The sequence below is a fragment of the Entamoeba histolytica genome, genomic scaffold (assembly GCF_000208925.1).
Source record: "Entamoeba histolytica HM-1:IMSS scf_1104750518827 genomic scaffold, whole genome shotgun sequence".
Classification (NCBI taxonomy): Eukaryota; Evosea; order Mastigamoebida; family Endamoebidae; genus Entamoeba; species Entamoeba histolytica.
Genome location: NW_001915249.1, coordinates 1 through 11,956, shown reverse-complemented (window position 1 = coordinate 11,956; position 11,956 = coordinate 1). Strand labels below are relative to the sequence as shown.

The window sequence follows — 11,956 nt, the reverse complement described above, 5'->3', positions numbered from 1 at the left end:
TACTGGATTCCTTGGATTAAAGCTGGTATGACTCATGTTATTCGTGAAGTTAAGAGAACAAACACTAAACTTCCAAAAGATGGAGTTTTAGAACCAGTCACCATTATTGAAACACCACCAATGGTTGTTGCAGGATTTGTTGGATACAAAAAGACTACTACTGGACTTAAACCAATTACAGCTGTTTTTGCTGAACATATTGCTGATGAATTCAAAAGAAGATATACTAAGAAATGGTACAAAAATACTAAAAATCAATTTGCTGTTCATACCGAAAAATACAATGATGTAAAAGCTAAATCAAAGAGAGAAAGACAAATTAGATTAATTAAGAATAGATGTGATGTTGTTAGAGTAATTGCACATACTCAAATGGCACTTGTTCCATTAAAACAAAAGAAAGCTGAAGTTATGGAAATTCAAATTAATGGAGGATCAATTGCTGAAAAAGTTGACTTTGCTGTCTCACTTCTTGAAAAACAAATTAGTGTTAACTCAGTCTTTGGAACTGATGAATGTATTGATGTATGCTCAGTTACTAAGGGACATGGATATAATGGTGTTATTAAGAGATTTGGTGTAAGACATCTTCCAAGAAAGACTCACAGAGGATTAAGAAAAGTTGCTTGTGTTGGAGCATGGCATCCAGCTAGAGTTTCATGGACAGTTGCTAGAGCTGGTCAAATGGGATTCTTCAAGAGAACAGAAGTTAACAAAAAGATTTACAGACTTGGATGTGGTGACCTTAAGAACGCTAAAACAGAATTTGATATTACAGAAAAAGGTATTACTCCAATGGGAGGATTCCCACATTACGGAGTTGTTAAGAACGATTTCTTGATGATCAAAGGAACTGTAGCAGGTATTAGAAGAAGAGTTATTTCATTAAGAAAAGCATGCTTCCCATCAACCACTAGAACAGCTCAAGAACAAATTGTTCTTAAATTCATTGATACATCATCTAAATATGGACATTCTAGATTCCAAACAACCACCGAAAAGAAAGCACGTATGGGACCAATGAAGAAAGACCTTGAAAGACAAAGAGCTGAAAAGGTTGAAGAAGGAAAGAAACTTTAAAGATAATTGAATTAATTACTTATTATTAATTTTTTTATTATATAATTTTTAATCAAACTAAAAAAGAAATTGAATGAGATTATTATTTATCTTTTAATTTTTGCCATTCTTTTCTTAACTCTTTCATTTCAACTGGTCTTAATTCATTTAATATATCATTTTTCTTAGCCAATTCGAAACGGCTTGAAGCTTCAACATGAAATTCTGTTTTTGAAGTATCTGAATAATCAGTTTTTAATCCTAAAGTTAAGCTTCTTTTATCTAAACGAGCATCACGAGCAGATAAACGAGATTTTGATTGATTTTGTTGAGGAGACATTGGAGGGGTTGAAGTAGGAGGAGTTTCAAGTGATTGTAATGATAATGTAGAACCAACGAGTGTTCTTCTTCTATTAGCGGTTTTAGCAATCCTACTATGAGGATTAATAATTTTGTTATGAGGGTCATTCAAAGCTTTTTCAATTTGATTTAAAGTATTTTCATCTTCTTCAGATAATTCAGGTGTTTGTGATTTGTCTTCAAGAGATTCAATAGATTCAAAAATAATTGCGGAGAATAAACGACTAGCTATTGTATTCATTTGTTGAATTAATAAAGGAAGTGTATAATAAAATGCATTTGCGAATTTCGGAAGCCAAAATGGATGAGAAACACAATTATATGATAAGAAACTAAGTTCATCATTATTAACCATTAATACAGCAGCATCATTGTCATAACAGTCACAATAATTTGGTGCTGAAAATATAGTAATTGCAATTGGTGAAGTTGAACATCCTTCAAAATTCATTTTACATCCATTTCTTTGAACTTCATGTCCTCTAACAATACAAACAAGGTCATTTTTAATAAGAAATCGTCTTACTGCAGCAAATCCATAACAGTAGCTACATCCTCTTACTGAATTAAATTCATACATTTCTTTTTGAAAATTAAGTTTATCTTCTTGAGAAAGAACTTCATACATTGAATCATCCATAGGATCAGACCATAATAAATCGCAAAATAATCCATCTTCAGGTGGTTCTTGAAATCTATCAATATAATTAATATCATTTATTTTTTGAAGTGAAGGAGAAATACCTCCATGAACACAAAAGAATGATCCTAAGTTTGAATTAACTATTCCACATAATGGAAGACAATCAAATGTGTTCATAAATTCATCATAAATTTGAGCAGTGTATTTCCATAAACATTCTTGTCTAAAATTAAAGTATGTTGTCATTAATCTACATTCGTGATTTCCTCTTAATAAATGAACTCGATTAGGATATTGAAGTTTTAGACAAAATAAAAAAGTACATACCTCAGTACCAAAACATCCTCTATCAACATAATCACCTAAAAACAATAGACTTTCATCAGAACTTTCAAAATCTTGAAAGATATTACATAAATCATAAAACTGTCCATGAATATCTCCAAATATTGCTGTTGGTCCATTAATTCTAATAATATTCATTTCTTTTCTTAGTACATTTTGTATTCGTTTTAGAATTCTTATTAGTGCATTTGGATGTAATCTTCCTTCTTTCTTTAAATGTCCTATAAGGACTTTGATATCAATATTTCCTTGACTATCAACAAATTGGTCATATAACAATAACTGGTCCTATCCCTCTGAGTTTTTGTTTTTTTGTATAAATTTTTTTTGACGTTATAAAATAACAAACAGTCATTGGTTCAACTGTTTTTACAACTCTATCTGAACATTCTAATATGTTTTTAGCCATTTTCAAATTTATAAGATCAATTAGTTTCTTTTATTTTTAGTCTAACCAAAAACAATTAGAAGTTATAAAATATTAGTAAAAATTCTATTTTGTTATTATAAAAAAACTAAAAAAAAAAATTGAAAAAAAGAAAATAAGTTATATTTCAATTTTTTATCTCTTTGTTTGGTGATACAATCTCTATTATTTCATCATTAGAAATAACTTTTTTATTTTTTTTATTTTTGGATTTATTTTATAAAATAGTTAACAAAATTAATTAACTTTAAGGATTATTTCTGTGATTTATATTATATTACAATAACGAAACATAAAATTTTAAGTAATTAATAAATTTTGATTCTTTTCAAATAAATAGATAATTATTTTAAATAATTTAAAAACTATGAATTATTTTTTTTTAAAGAAGTATAAGTAATAAGAATTTTTTAAATACTATTAAAAATAATTATAGAAGTTATAAAAATCAAATAAGTATATTCTATGAATAGTTACTAACACAAATCATTGTTTTTTTATTAGTAATACTTTTAGATTAAGTTTTATTGTATCAGATATGTCAACAGTCGTATTTAATACAACTGTAGAATTCTTTTGAATTGAAAAAGAAAGTAAAGGGTTAAAATAATTATGATTTTTAACAATATTTGAAATGAAAATTATGTTTTGAGTGGATTATTAGATAAACAACTAAATAATATAATCTTTTTAAAAATAAACCATTCTTTTAGTTATTTTTCAAATACTTTTTTTTTAATAAACTAAATAATTTCTATTGAAGTTAAAGATATTTTAATATTTTTAAAGTAAAGACAGAAGAATCATACAAAGAAGTATAGTTACTATGAATTTGAAAAACCACAGAGAAGAAAAGCATTGTTTAATAAAGAAGAAAATTAAAAAATATATTAAAAAAAAAATAATACAAAACTATTTATAGAATTATTAAAAAAAACAATTTTTAGTTTTTTTTTAAATAAAAAAAAAAGTTTTGAATTTCAGTTTTATAATAATTGATGCAACAAACACCAAACAATTGTATTTCACTAAAAGAAGGAGCCAAACAAAAACGTAGTAGTGTTCTTTTAACAAAAGAGACGAAAATGCCAGAACTTCAAAAAATAAATCAAAAGAATATACCAATATTATATGTTCAAACTAAAACAACAATGTTTGGTTTAATTTCAATTTAAAATAAACAAATAAAAAATAACATTAATAAATAGATTACAACCAATTACAATTTTATATAATCATGATTCAAATGAAACACTTGCAAGTATTAAAGATTGGTTATCAGTATTAGCAGAAATATTTAAAGCAAATATTGTTGCATGGGAATATCCAGGATATACTAAAGGTTCTCATTATTCAGATGAAAAAACAGCAAATCATATTGAATATGTTTGGAAATTTATTACTAAACAATTACATCAATCTCCTAGTCGTATTGTTCTTTATGGAAAAGGAGCAGGATGTGGACCAACTCTTTATCTTGCACATAAAATTCAAAAATCAATAAAACCTGAAAATGAGAGAGGAATAGTAAGATTAGCAGGTATTATATTAATTGTTTGTTACAAAATTACAATCTTTTTTAAATGAATTTAATAAAATAATAATAGAATAATTAACAATTACATAAATAGAACGCCCAAGTAGAAAAAAATTCATTATGCTTTTCTTGTGTTACTCTTCAACAAGTTAAAAAAATTACCGCTCCAATTATTTTTATTTCTTCAACAGCTTGTAATAATAGAGAAGAATTATTAAAACTAACTTCTTCTTTTCAATTTACTAGAGGAATTCATTTTTTAAAATCAGATAGTTTAGATTTTGAAGATGAAAAATTAGACGAAATGTGTTATCGATTAAATAAATTTATTATCACTTTATTTCCTGAATACAAAGACGTATTTAATGGAAATGAATTACAAAAAAGAAAACCAGCTGAATTATTTGTTGATCCTATTGAAACAGTTAGAAAGTTTTTAAAACGAATTGGATTAGAACAATTAACTGAACAATTCATTGGATTTGGATACTTAAGTGTTGAAAATATATTATCAATGGATCAGATAGACATTGATTCATTTGGATTTTCTCCAGAAATTAGTAAAAAATTAGCAGAAGAAATTAAGAAAGAAAGATTGAATCAAACATCTAATCATTCAGAGTGCAGTATTCCTTTAACTTCAAAATCAGCTGAAATACCTGATTTAAAGAAAAGTAATGAGTCTAAGACATATCTTGAAGAAGATGTTGATAAAAATGACCTTCCAGAGATTCCAATTGAAGTTGTTCAAATTGAAACAGACTTATTTGAAAATAACCTTTCTTTTGATAAAGAAGAAAAAAGTAAAGAAAAAGAGCCAAAATGTAATAAAAGTGAAAGAATGAAATTAAAAGAAAAATATCGTCAATCATTACCAGAAGTTCCTGATTATATTAGTAATATCATATCATTATCTCAATCATCAGAACCTTTTCAACAAATTCATCAAAAAAAATTAGAACAAGTACCAAAAGTTCCAAGTATCGAAATTAATTCTTCTATTAAAGAATTGTCTTCAAGAAGATTTTCTAGTAGAAAAGCAGTTAGGTTAGACCAAAAAACCATTAAAAAATTAAATGAAATAAGTACTTTACAAATTCAATTATCTATTAATCAAGGATCTGAACAACTCCCTGATGATATATCATCTTCATTTGATAAACAAGCAGAAATAAGAAGGTCATTTAGTTCTTCAAGTCCAAATAAAAATATAATGAAATTGCCACAATTTATTATCAGTGGTGAAGATGCACCAACAAAACAAAGAAGTTTTTCAGTAGGTATTAAACAAAAACAAACAAAATAATTCAAATAGGAATGATTATTAATAATAAAAAAACTGACATATTTGTTATTTATCTTTTTTTTATTACTTTATTTAAGTAAAAAAAAAATGAAAATTAAAATTTATGAAACTAATTATTTTATTTCTCATTTCATTTCATGCAATATATTTCATTTGATTTGTTTGAAATAACTCAATTAATTTTTTTTTTAATTTATTAATAAGTTTAACTCATAAATAGTGAACATCAATGTTTAGAAGAAATTGGACATTTAGGAATATTAGGAATTATTTATGAATCATACACTCTATCATTTGGTAATGAACATAAATGTTCAATAGAATTAATTGATTATGAAGAAACAAAATCAGTTATGAAAGGTATTTTACGTGTTAAAAATGAAGACTTTATTCAAGTTTATTCATCAATGTTAATGACAGTATTTTATAAAACAATGGCTTGTAATTTTAAAAGGATTGAATATGGACCTTCTTTGTTATCAATAGCTAATACTTCTTATTTAATTAATTTTTAATAAAATGAAACTTAAATTTAATAAAAAAAGAATGTAAAAAATAATAAAAATTGTTATTTTTTTTTTTATTCAATTCTCCACAATTGATGAGCTTCTCTTGTAAATGGACTTAAACAAACTTTATCTATATTCCCTGTAACAGAAAGAACTAACTCTGGATTTTCATAACAACGAATAATTGTTGTTCCATCAGGGTTATCTTCAAATATCCATTGTTGACGAGAAAGACTACAATAGTCTGATTGAACAATGTCATGCATATTTTCTTTAACAGTTAATGCCTTTCTAGAAAACACAGAAATAATCCATCCAATTTGTTTATCAATAAAGAATAATTGATTTTCTCCTCCATGCCTTGGGTAAATAATTGCATTAGCTCCATTTTCTTGACTGGCTCCTTGAATATCTATAACATTCCCTTCAGGAGTAACGAGAGTATGTGCTTCATTTGACATTTCTTTTTTTATAAGACTTTTAAGATTTTTTTAAATGATTTGTTTTTGTTTATTAATTGTGTTAAATATAACAATTTTATATTTTTGAAATTCTTGAGTCTTGATGATGGTGTTTTTATTCTATAATTAAAACAAGCATAAAATAAAAGGAAAACTGAAAAACAAACAAAGTAAAATATGACAAGCTCTGTAAAACAGGAACTTTTCAGAAATATTATGGATGAAAATGGGATGATTGACTCTTATCTTCATTGTAAAGAAATATCAGTCATTGCTTTTCAACAAGACATGCCTGTTTATTCTCCATTTGGTAATTTTTTAAGTCAATGCCTTGAAAATGGTATTGATCCATCATTAGAGTTAATTAGAATAGAAGAAAGTATTCCTAAAGATGAACCAGAACAATGTGAACTTAAGTTATATTCAATTAATAATAATGTTTATAAAGCTCTTCCATCTAAATTACCAAAAGAAGTTATTTTAGCTATTAGAAGAATACCAACAAAGGTTCAACAAGTAGTTTTATCCCAAAATTCTTTTGTCCAAACAATTGACAAACTTATACTTAATTATATTAAAAATAAAGATTCTGATATTTTAGAATTTAAATTAGAAAATAATTATGAACGTCTCTTATGCCATGCTATTGCTGATTATTATAACCTTAATTCTTATTCTACTGGTAATGGAAAATTTAGAGTAACTCGTGTCAATACATCAGAAAATAATGGAATTATTCCATCTCTTTCGTTAACAGAACTCTCTTCAAAATTATCATTTGATTGATGAAATATTTCATTGTTCATAAGTTTAATTAAGTATATGTTTGACCTTTTTTACTTTTCATTTTTTTCAATCTTTTCCATTCATTTCAACACAAGTGATACCTGAGTAATCATTTCAGAACATTTTTATTTTATCCTCTCTTTATTAAATTACTATTTTATAATTAAGTTATTAACTTAATTATACTATTTTAATGAAATAAGAAAAAAAAAGAAAAACTTAAAAAAAGTTGACTGTTGTTGAAGAGGAATAGATATGACGACCTATACAACGAGCGGAACAATATTTATTATGATAGACATGTCTTCAGAAATGTGGGAGCATCATCCAGATGGAGAGATGTATTTTGATAAATGTTTAGATTTTCTAACAGAATTATATCAACATTTTAGAGAAGTTCATGCAAAACACACAATTGTTATCTCTTTATTTTCAAGGGTACAACCTAATTTTCGCCCTACATCAGCTACACCAACATTTAGATGTCTTTCCCCTTCAAGTTTAAGTAAACCAAAAGACACTGACTTTATTCATACAATTTCATTTGCAGATTCATTTCCATTAACATTATTAAATACTCGTTTAAAACAATACTTTAGTCAATGGAAGAAAATGACAAGTATTGAAAATGAAGCTATCTTATGTTCTTCAAAGAATTCAAATTTATTAGAATCAATTATTACAGTATTACATCATTTTGGATCTCATTTTAGAGGAGGAGGAAGTGAGACTATGTTAATCATTACTCCAGGTCCAGGACTAATTAAATGTAATTCATTAGTAAAGTCATTATGTAAAAGAATCGTATTAAAAAATTATGCGAATATTCAAATGGTTTCGTTAGCAACTAAACCACTTTATACAACTCCACTTATACTTTTAAATGATGTAGAAGCAGAAGAAAGAAATTATTATATTCCGTGTTGGATTAAAATCCGTTATTATCAAAGTTTTACATTTGATGCATTTAAGCTATGTAGGTCTCATAACTGCCATAATTGTCTTACTAAAAATTTTGATAAAAATGCAGAGTATTTTTTTGTTCCATTAATTAAAAGAAAGTGTATTGTTAAACAGGACTATCTTGTTCCTATTGACCAAGAAACTTCTACTGATATTTGTCAAATAAAACAAAGTCTTCTTCCATTAAATGGAGTTTCTCCTTTACACATTAATATCACTCCAAAAGAACATAGTTTAGCTTATTGTATCTCAGAATCATTAAATTGTCCTCGAAATGACCCATGGGATAATCTTATTAAACTGCAATTCCCTTCAAAGTATATTTCTGAAACTCCAACAAAGTTATTTAAAAAAATAGAAGAAATAAATTACGTTGTTGTACCATCAAATAATGTTATTCCTAAACAATTATTTAATATTATGATTGGAAATAGAGTTTCATTAGGATTTCAATTTAATCCTAATACTACTTCAGAAAATAGTGTTACACTTTATTCTCCAGATGCTATTCATTTACTTCAGTTAAAAGAAAATGGTGTTGAAGTTAAAATTCAACAAAAAGTATATTCATCAATTTCATTACTTCCTTATCATTATTCTTTTATTGCAATTACTACACCACCAATATCTCCTGAATTTGATATTACAAAATATAATAAAACAACTAGAACTATTAATTTACAACCATTAAGAGGAATGAATTGGAAAGTATATGACAATTTTGATAGTTTTACTGTTGATGATGTTAGTCTTGATAAATTTCATTCTCAAATATTTCATGTCTCTTCAAAAGAAAGTGAAGAAGAACAATTATTTGCATTTTTTAAATATTATGAATTTATCATTTCTCAAAGTGATAATATGGTTGAATGGTTTCCAATTATATTTAATAAAATTGATGTTAAAAGAAATGAAATTGATTATTTTAATATCGACAAAGTACTTCAAACAATGATTAAAGATATTCATGGAAAAGTTAGTGGTACAACTCTTGCTACTTGGATGTGCAATAAAACAAATGTAGTTAATAGGATGCATGCTAAAATAATTTTAAATGCTTTACTTAAACGTCAACTAATTATAGGTCCAGAAGGTCAAAATTCTTTTGTTGATTCTCAACAAGTTATTTATACTACTCTTCCTTTACAGAGAACTAATCCTGCTGATGTTGTTGAAAGACAAGTACAAGCAACTCCTTCTCCTTTCCATTATCGTTCATTCCTCGTTAGAATAAATTGTGGTGAAGATAAAAAAGAAAATTATTTTTTAGAGATGGCAAAAGTATTTACCCCAAATGAACATTATCATATAGGCTTCTATTGGTTAAATGTCTTTATGAGTCCAAGAACTATGGATTCAATTATTGCCTCACATTGTAAACACTTTGAAAAGAATGTAGATTTGAGTTTCGTTCAACAAATATTACCTCGTGATATTGCGGTGATGAAATCTCTTGATTGTAAAACTCAAAAGACAAGTAAAAAACATCAAAATCCAATCAATTGTAAGTTTCAATGAAATAGTTTTTATTGTTTTGTGTTATTTATTTTTATATTATTAGTTTGGATTTTATTCCTTTGTTTTATTTTTTAACTAATATCCTACTTTATTTTTTGAGTTTGTATTGTTTTTAGTATTTTGTTAATACAAGAGTCAATCATAATTATTAAAATATTATAAATTATTTTCTTAAAGATTATTTTTCTTTGTTTTTTTATTTGTTTTTTTTTTGAATGTATTATACTCTCTTGTTTGAGCTAATAATAAACATCCCATCATTCATCACTAAATTTTTTCCTTTGAAAATGAAGTGAAAATCTTTAAATGAATAAATATTTGTGTTATAAATAAACAAATACACAGTGTCTTAAGGAAATAAAGTCATATCCTATTACACCTTACATCAATTGTATGATAAAACGATTTTGGTTGATAAAATTGACAATAAAATATGTTTTATTTAGTTTTAAATCCTAGACTTTGTTTATTATGAGTATTTAACAATGTTAATATTTTTAAGTGTAAAGCTTTATAAAATAAGTCATTAACTTTGTTAATCTGATAAATTAATTTGTTCTATAAAAATAGGATTGAATATTTTTAACTCGTTTTATTTTTATAACCATAACAATAATTAGTTATTTTTCATTGTTATAACTCATGTCATGGAATTCTTACAAACTAACTGTGATGGAATAAAAATCCTTTAAAAATTTAACACGTCTATATCTATATTTATTTTTAATATTATTTCATTCTTTTGAAAAAGTTAGATATAAATAAGAAGTAAAAACTTAAAGTTAATTTCTATAATTTTCATGATTCTAATGAAAGAAGAATATCAAATATTCTGCTTTAGTTTTTTTACAATAAAATAATTCTAAAAATAATAAAAAATTGTTTCATCACATAAACAATCCAATTAATTATACTTTAAACGTTATTGGTTATATTTAAAACCATTATAATAGCTATATTTATTTCATTCATAAACAATTATTATATATTCTTCAATGTAAGATAATTAGATATATTTTTAAGTTAATAGAACAAAAAATACTTCACAATACTTCTTCTTTCATGACTCTATAACTATCCATTGGAAATATATTCACAAACAATAAATTTTATGTTTTAACCAGCCTAAAATTATTATAAAAATATCCGTTTTATTTTTGGAGATTTTATATGATTATGTAATATTGATTTTTATCCTTTCAATAGAGCTGAACCTAATGTCATGATAAAAGACTCACAAAACAAAAAACAGTCAAATTCATAACAACATGAGTTTCTTATAATATTTAAGACAAAAAATTTATAATAAAAAGAGCATATTTGACTATACATTACTATGGTTTTTAAGGTTGTTGATCATGTAACTATTAAAGGAATACCAGAAAATAATTCAAAAATTGAAATGACAGTTAAATGTCAGGTTAATAGAAATGGAATAGTAAACATTGAAATATATCAAGATGGGAAAGTAGAAATAATAGGGGAGATGAGAGTAGAAATGGAATTAAAACGATATGAGAAATATTTTGAAGAAATGAAGAAGCATATGAATATGTTCTACCGTTAAAGAGAAGAAAAGAATAAAAGAGAAAATAAAAGAGAAGTTAAGTTTTTTGGTTGAAAATTTTGAAAATAGAAAGGAATAAAAAAGTAATTTTCAAAAGAAGTAGAATAATTTTTTGAGAAAGGAATGAGCCAACATAAAGAAAAAGCATATTTCAAGAACTACAAAGATAAAATTGATTATCAAGTATCTCTTCAATCAATATTCATTGGATTAATTAATAGATATGCTAAAATTATACTCAAAAGAAGAACAGTTAAAGCAACAGTGACAAAGCCATTTCTTTGTATTGAATTTATTGAATTTGAAGAAACAGATACAATATTATTTTGGGAAGTCATTGAAAATATGATTAAAAGTATGTATAATGAAGATAGAAAGAATGATATTAAAGAAACAACAGCAAGTGAAAGATTAAAACGAAATAGAATTATTTATTCAATTCATCTTTTAGAAGATATACTTGGAGAATTAGGAT

General features: G+C 25.2%; 8 protein-coding genes across 8 annotated transcripts; 6 read left to right on the top strand and 2 right to left on the bottom strand.

Annotated features, from left to right (window-relative positions):
- Positions 1 to 27: 27 nt before the first annotated feature.
- Positions 28 to 1,080, top strand: EHI_167520 (60S ribosomal protein L3, putative; the record flags this gene model as incomplete). The annotated part of the gene is made up of 1 exon (XM_001914219.1): positions 28 to 1,080. The coding sequence occupies one exon, from the start codon at positions 28 to 30 to the stop codon at positions 1,078 to 1,080; it is 1,053 nt and encodes a 350-aa protein (XP_001914254.1).
- An 82-nt stretch (positions 1,081 to 1,162) lies between these two features.
- On the bottom strand, positions 1,163 to 2,816 carry EHI_167510 (calcineurin catalytic subunit A, putative; the record flags this gene model as incomplete). Its single annotated transcript, XM_648812.2, has 2 exons — positions 1,163 to 2,695; positions 2,757 to 2,816. 2 exons carry the CDS (start codon positions 2,814 to 2,816, stop codon positions 1,163 to 1,165), a joined length of 1,593 nt encoding a protein of 530 aa, XP_653904.2.
- A 1,016-nt stretch (positions 2,817 to 3,832) lies between these two features.
- Positions 3,833 to 5,677, top strand: EHI_167500 (uncharacterized protein; the record flags this gene model as incomplete). The annotated part of the gene is made up of 3 exons (XM_648811.2): positions 3,833 to 3,987; positions 4,043 to 4,388; positions 4,466 to 5,677. 3 exons carry the CDS (start codon positions 3,833 to 3,835, stop codon positions 5,675 to 5,677), a joined length of 1,713 nt encoding a protein of 570 aa, XP_653903.2.
- Positions 5,678 to 5,814: 137 nt separating this feature from the next.
- EHI_167490 (uncharacterized protein) lies at positions 5,815 to 6,192 on the top strand (the record flags this gene model as incomplete). Its single annotated transcript, XM_001914218.1, has 2 exons — positions 5,815 to 5,837; positions 5,898 to 6,192. 2 exons carry the CDS (start codon positions 5,815 to 5,817, stop codon positions 6,190 to 6,192), a joined length of 318 nt encoding a protein of 105 aa, XP_001914253.1.
- A 65-nt stretch (positions 6,193 to 6,257) lies between these two features.
- Positions 6,258 to 6,647, bottom strand: EHI_167480 (uncharacterized protein; the record flags this gene model as incomplete). Its single annotated transcript, XM_648810.1, has 1 exon — positions 6,258 to 6,647. The coding sequence occupies one exon, from the start codon at positions 6,645 to 6,647 to the stop codon at positions 6,258 to 6,260; it is 390 nt and encodes a 129-aa protein (XP_653902.1).
- A 177-nt stretch (positions 6,648 to 6,824) lies between these two features.
- Positions 6,825 to 7,433, top strand: EHI_167470 (uncharacterized protein; the record flags this gene model as incomplete). The annotated part of the gene is made up of 1 exon (XM_648809.1): positions 6,825 to 7,433. One exon carries the CDS (start codon positions 6,825 to 6,827, stop codon positions 7,431 to 7,433), a length of 609 nt encoding a protein of 202 aa, XP_653901.1.
- A 291-nt stretch (positions 7,434 to 7,724) lies between these two features.
- EHI_167460 (uncharacterized protein) lies at positions 7,725 to 9,914 on the top strand (the record flags this gene model as incomplete). The annotated part of the gene is made up of 1 exon (XM_648808.2): positions 7,725 to 9,914. One exon carries the CDS (start codon positions 7,725 to 7,727, stop codon positions 9,912 to 9,914), a length of 2,190 nt encoding a protein of 729 aa, XP_653900.2.
- A 1,690-nt stretch (positions 9,915 to 11,604) lies between these two features.
- On the top strand, positions 11,605 to 11,932 carry EHI_167450 (uncharacterized protein; the record flags this gene model as incomplete). Its single annotated transcript, XM_001914217.1, has 2 exons — positions 11,605 to 11,836; positions 11,907 to 11,932. 2 exons carry the CDS (start codon positions 11,605 to 11,607, stop codon positions 11,930 to 11,932), a joined length of 258 nt encoding a protein of 85 aa, XP_001914252.1.
- Between the last annotated feature and the right edge of the window lie 24 nt (positions 11,933 to 11,956).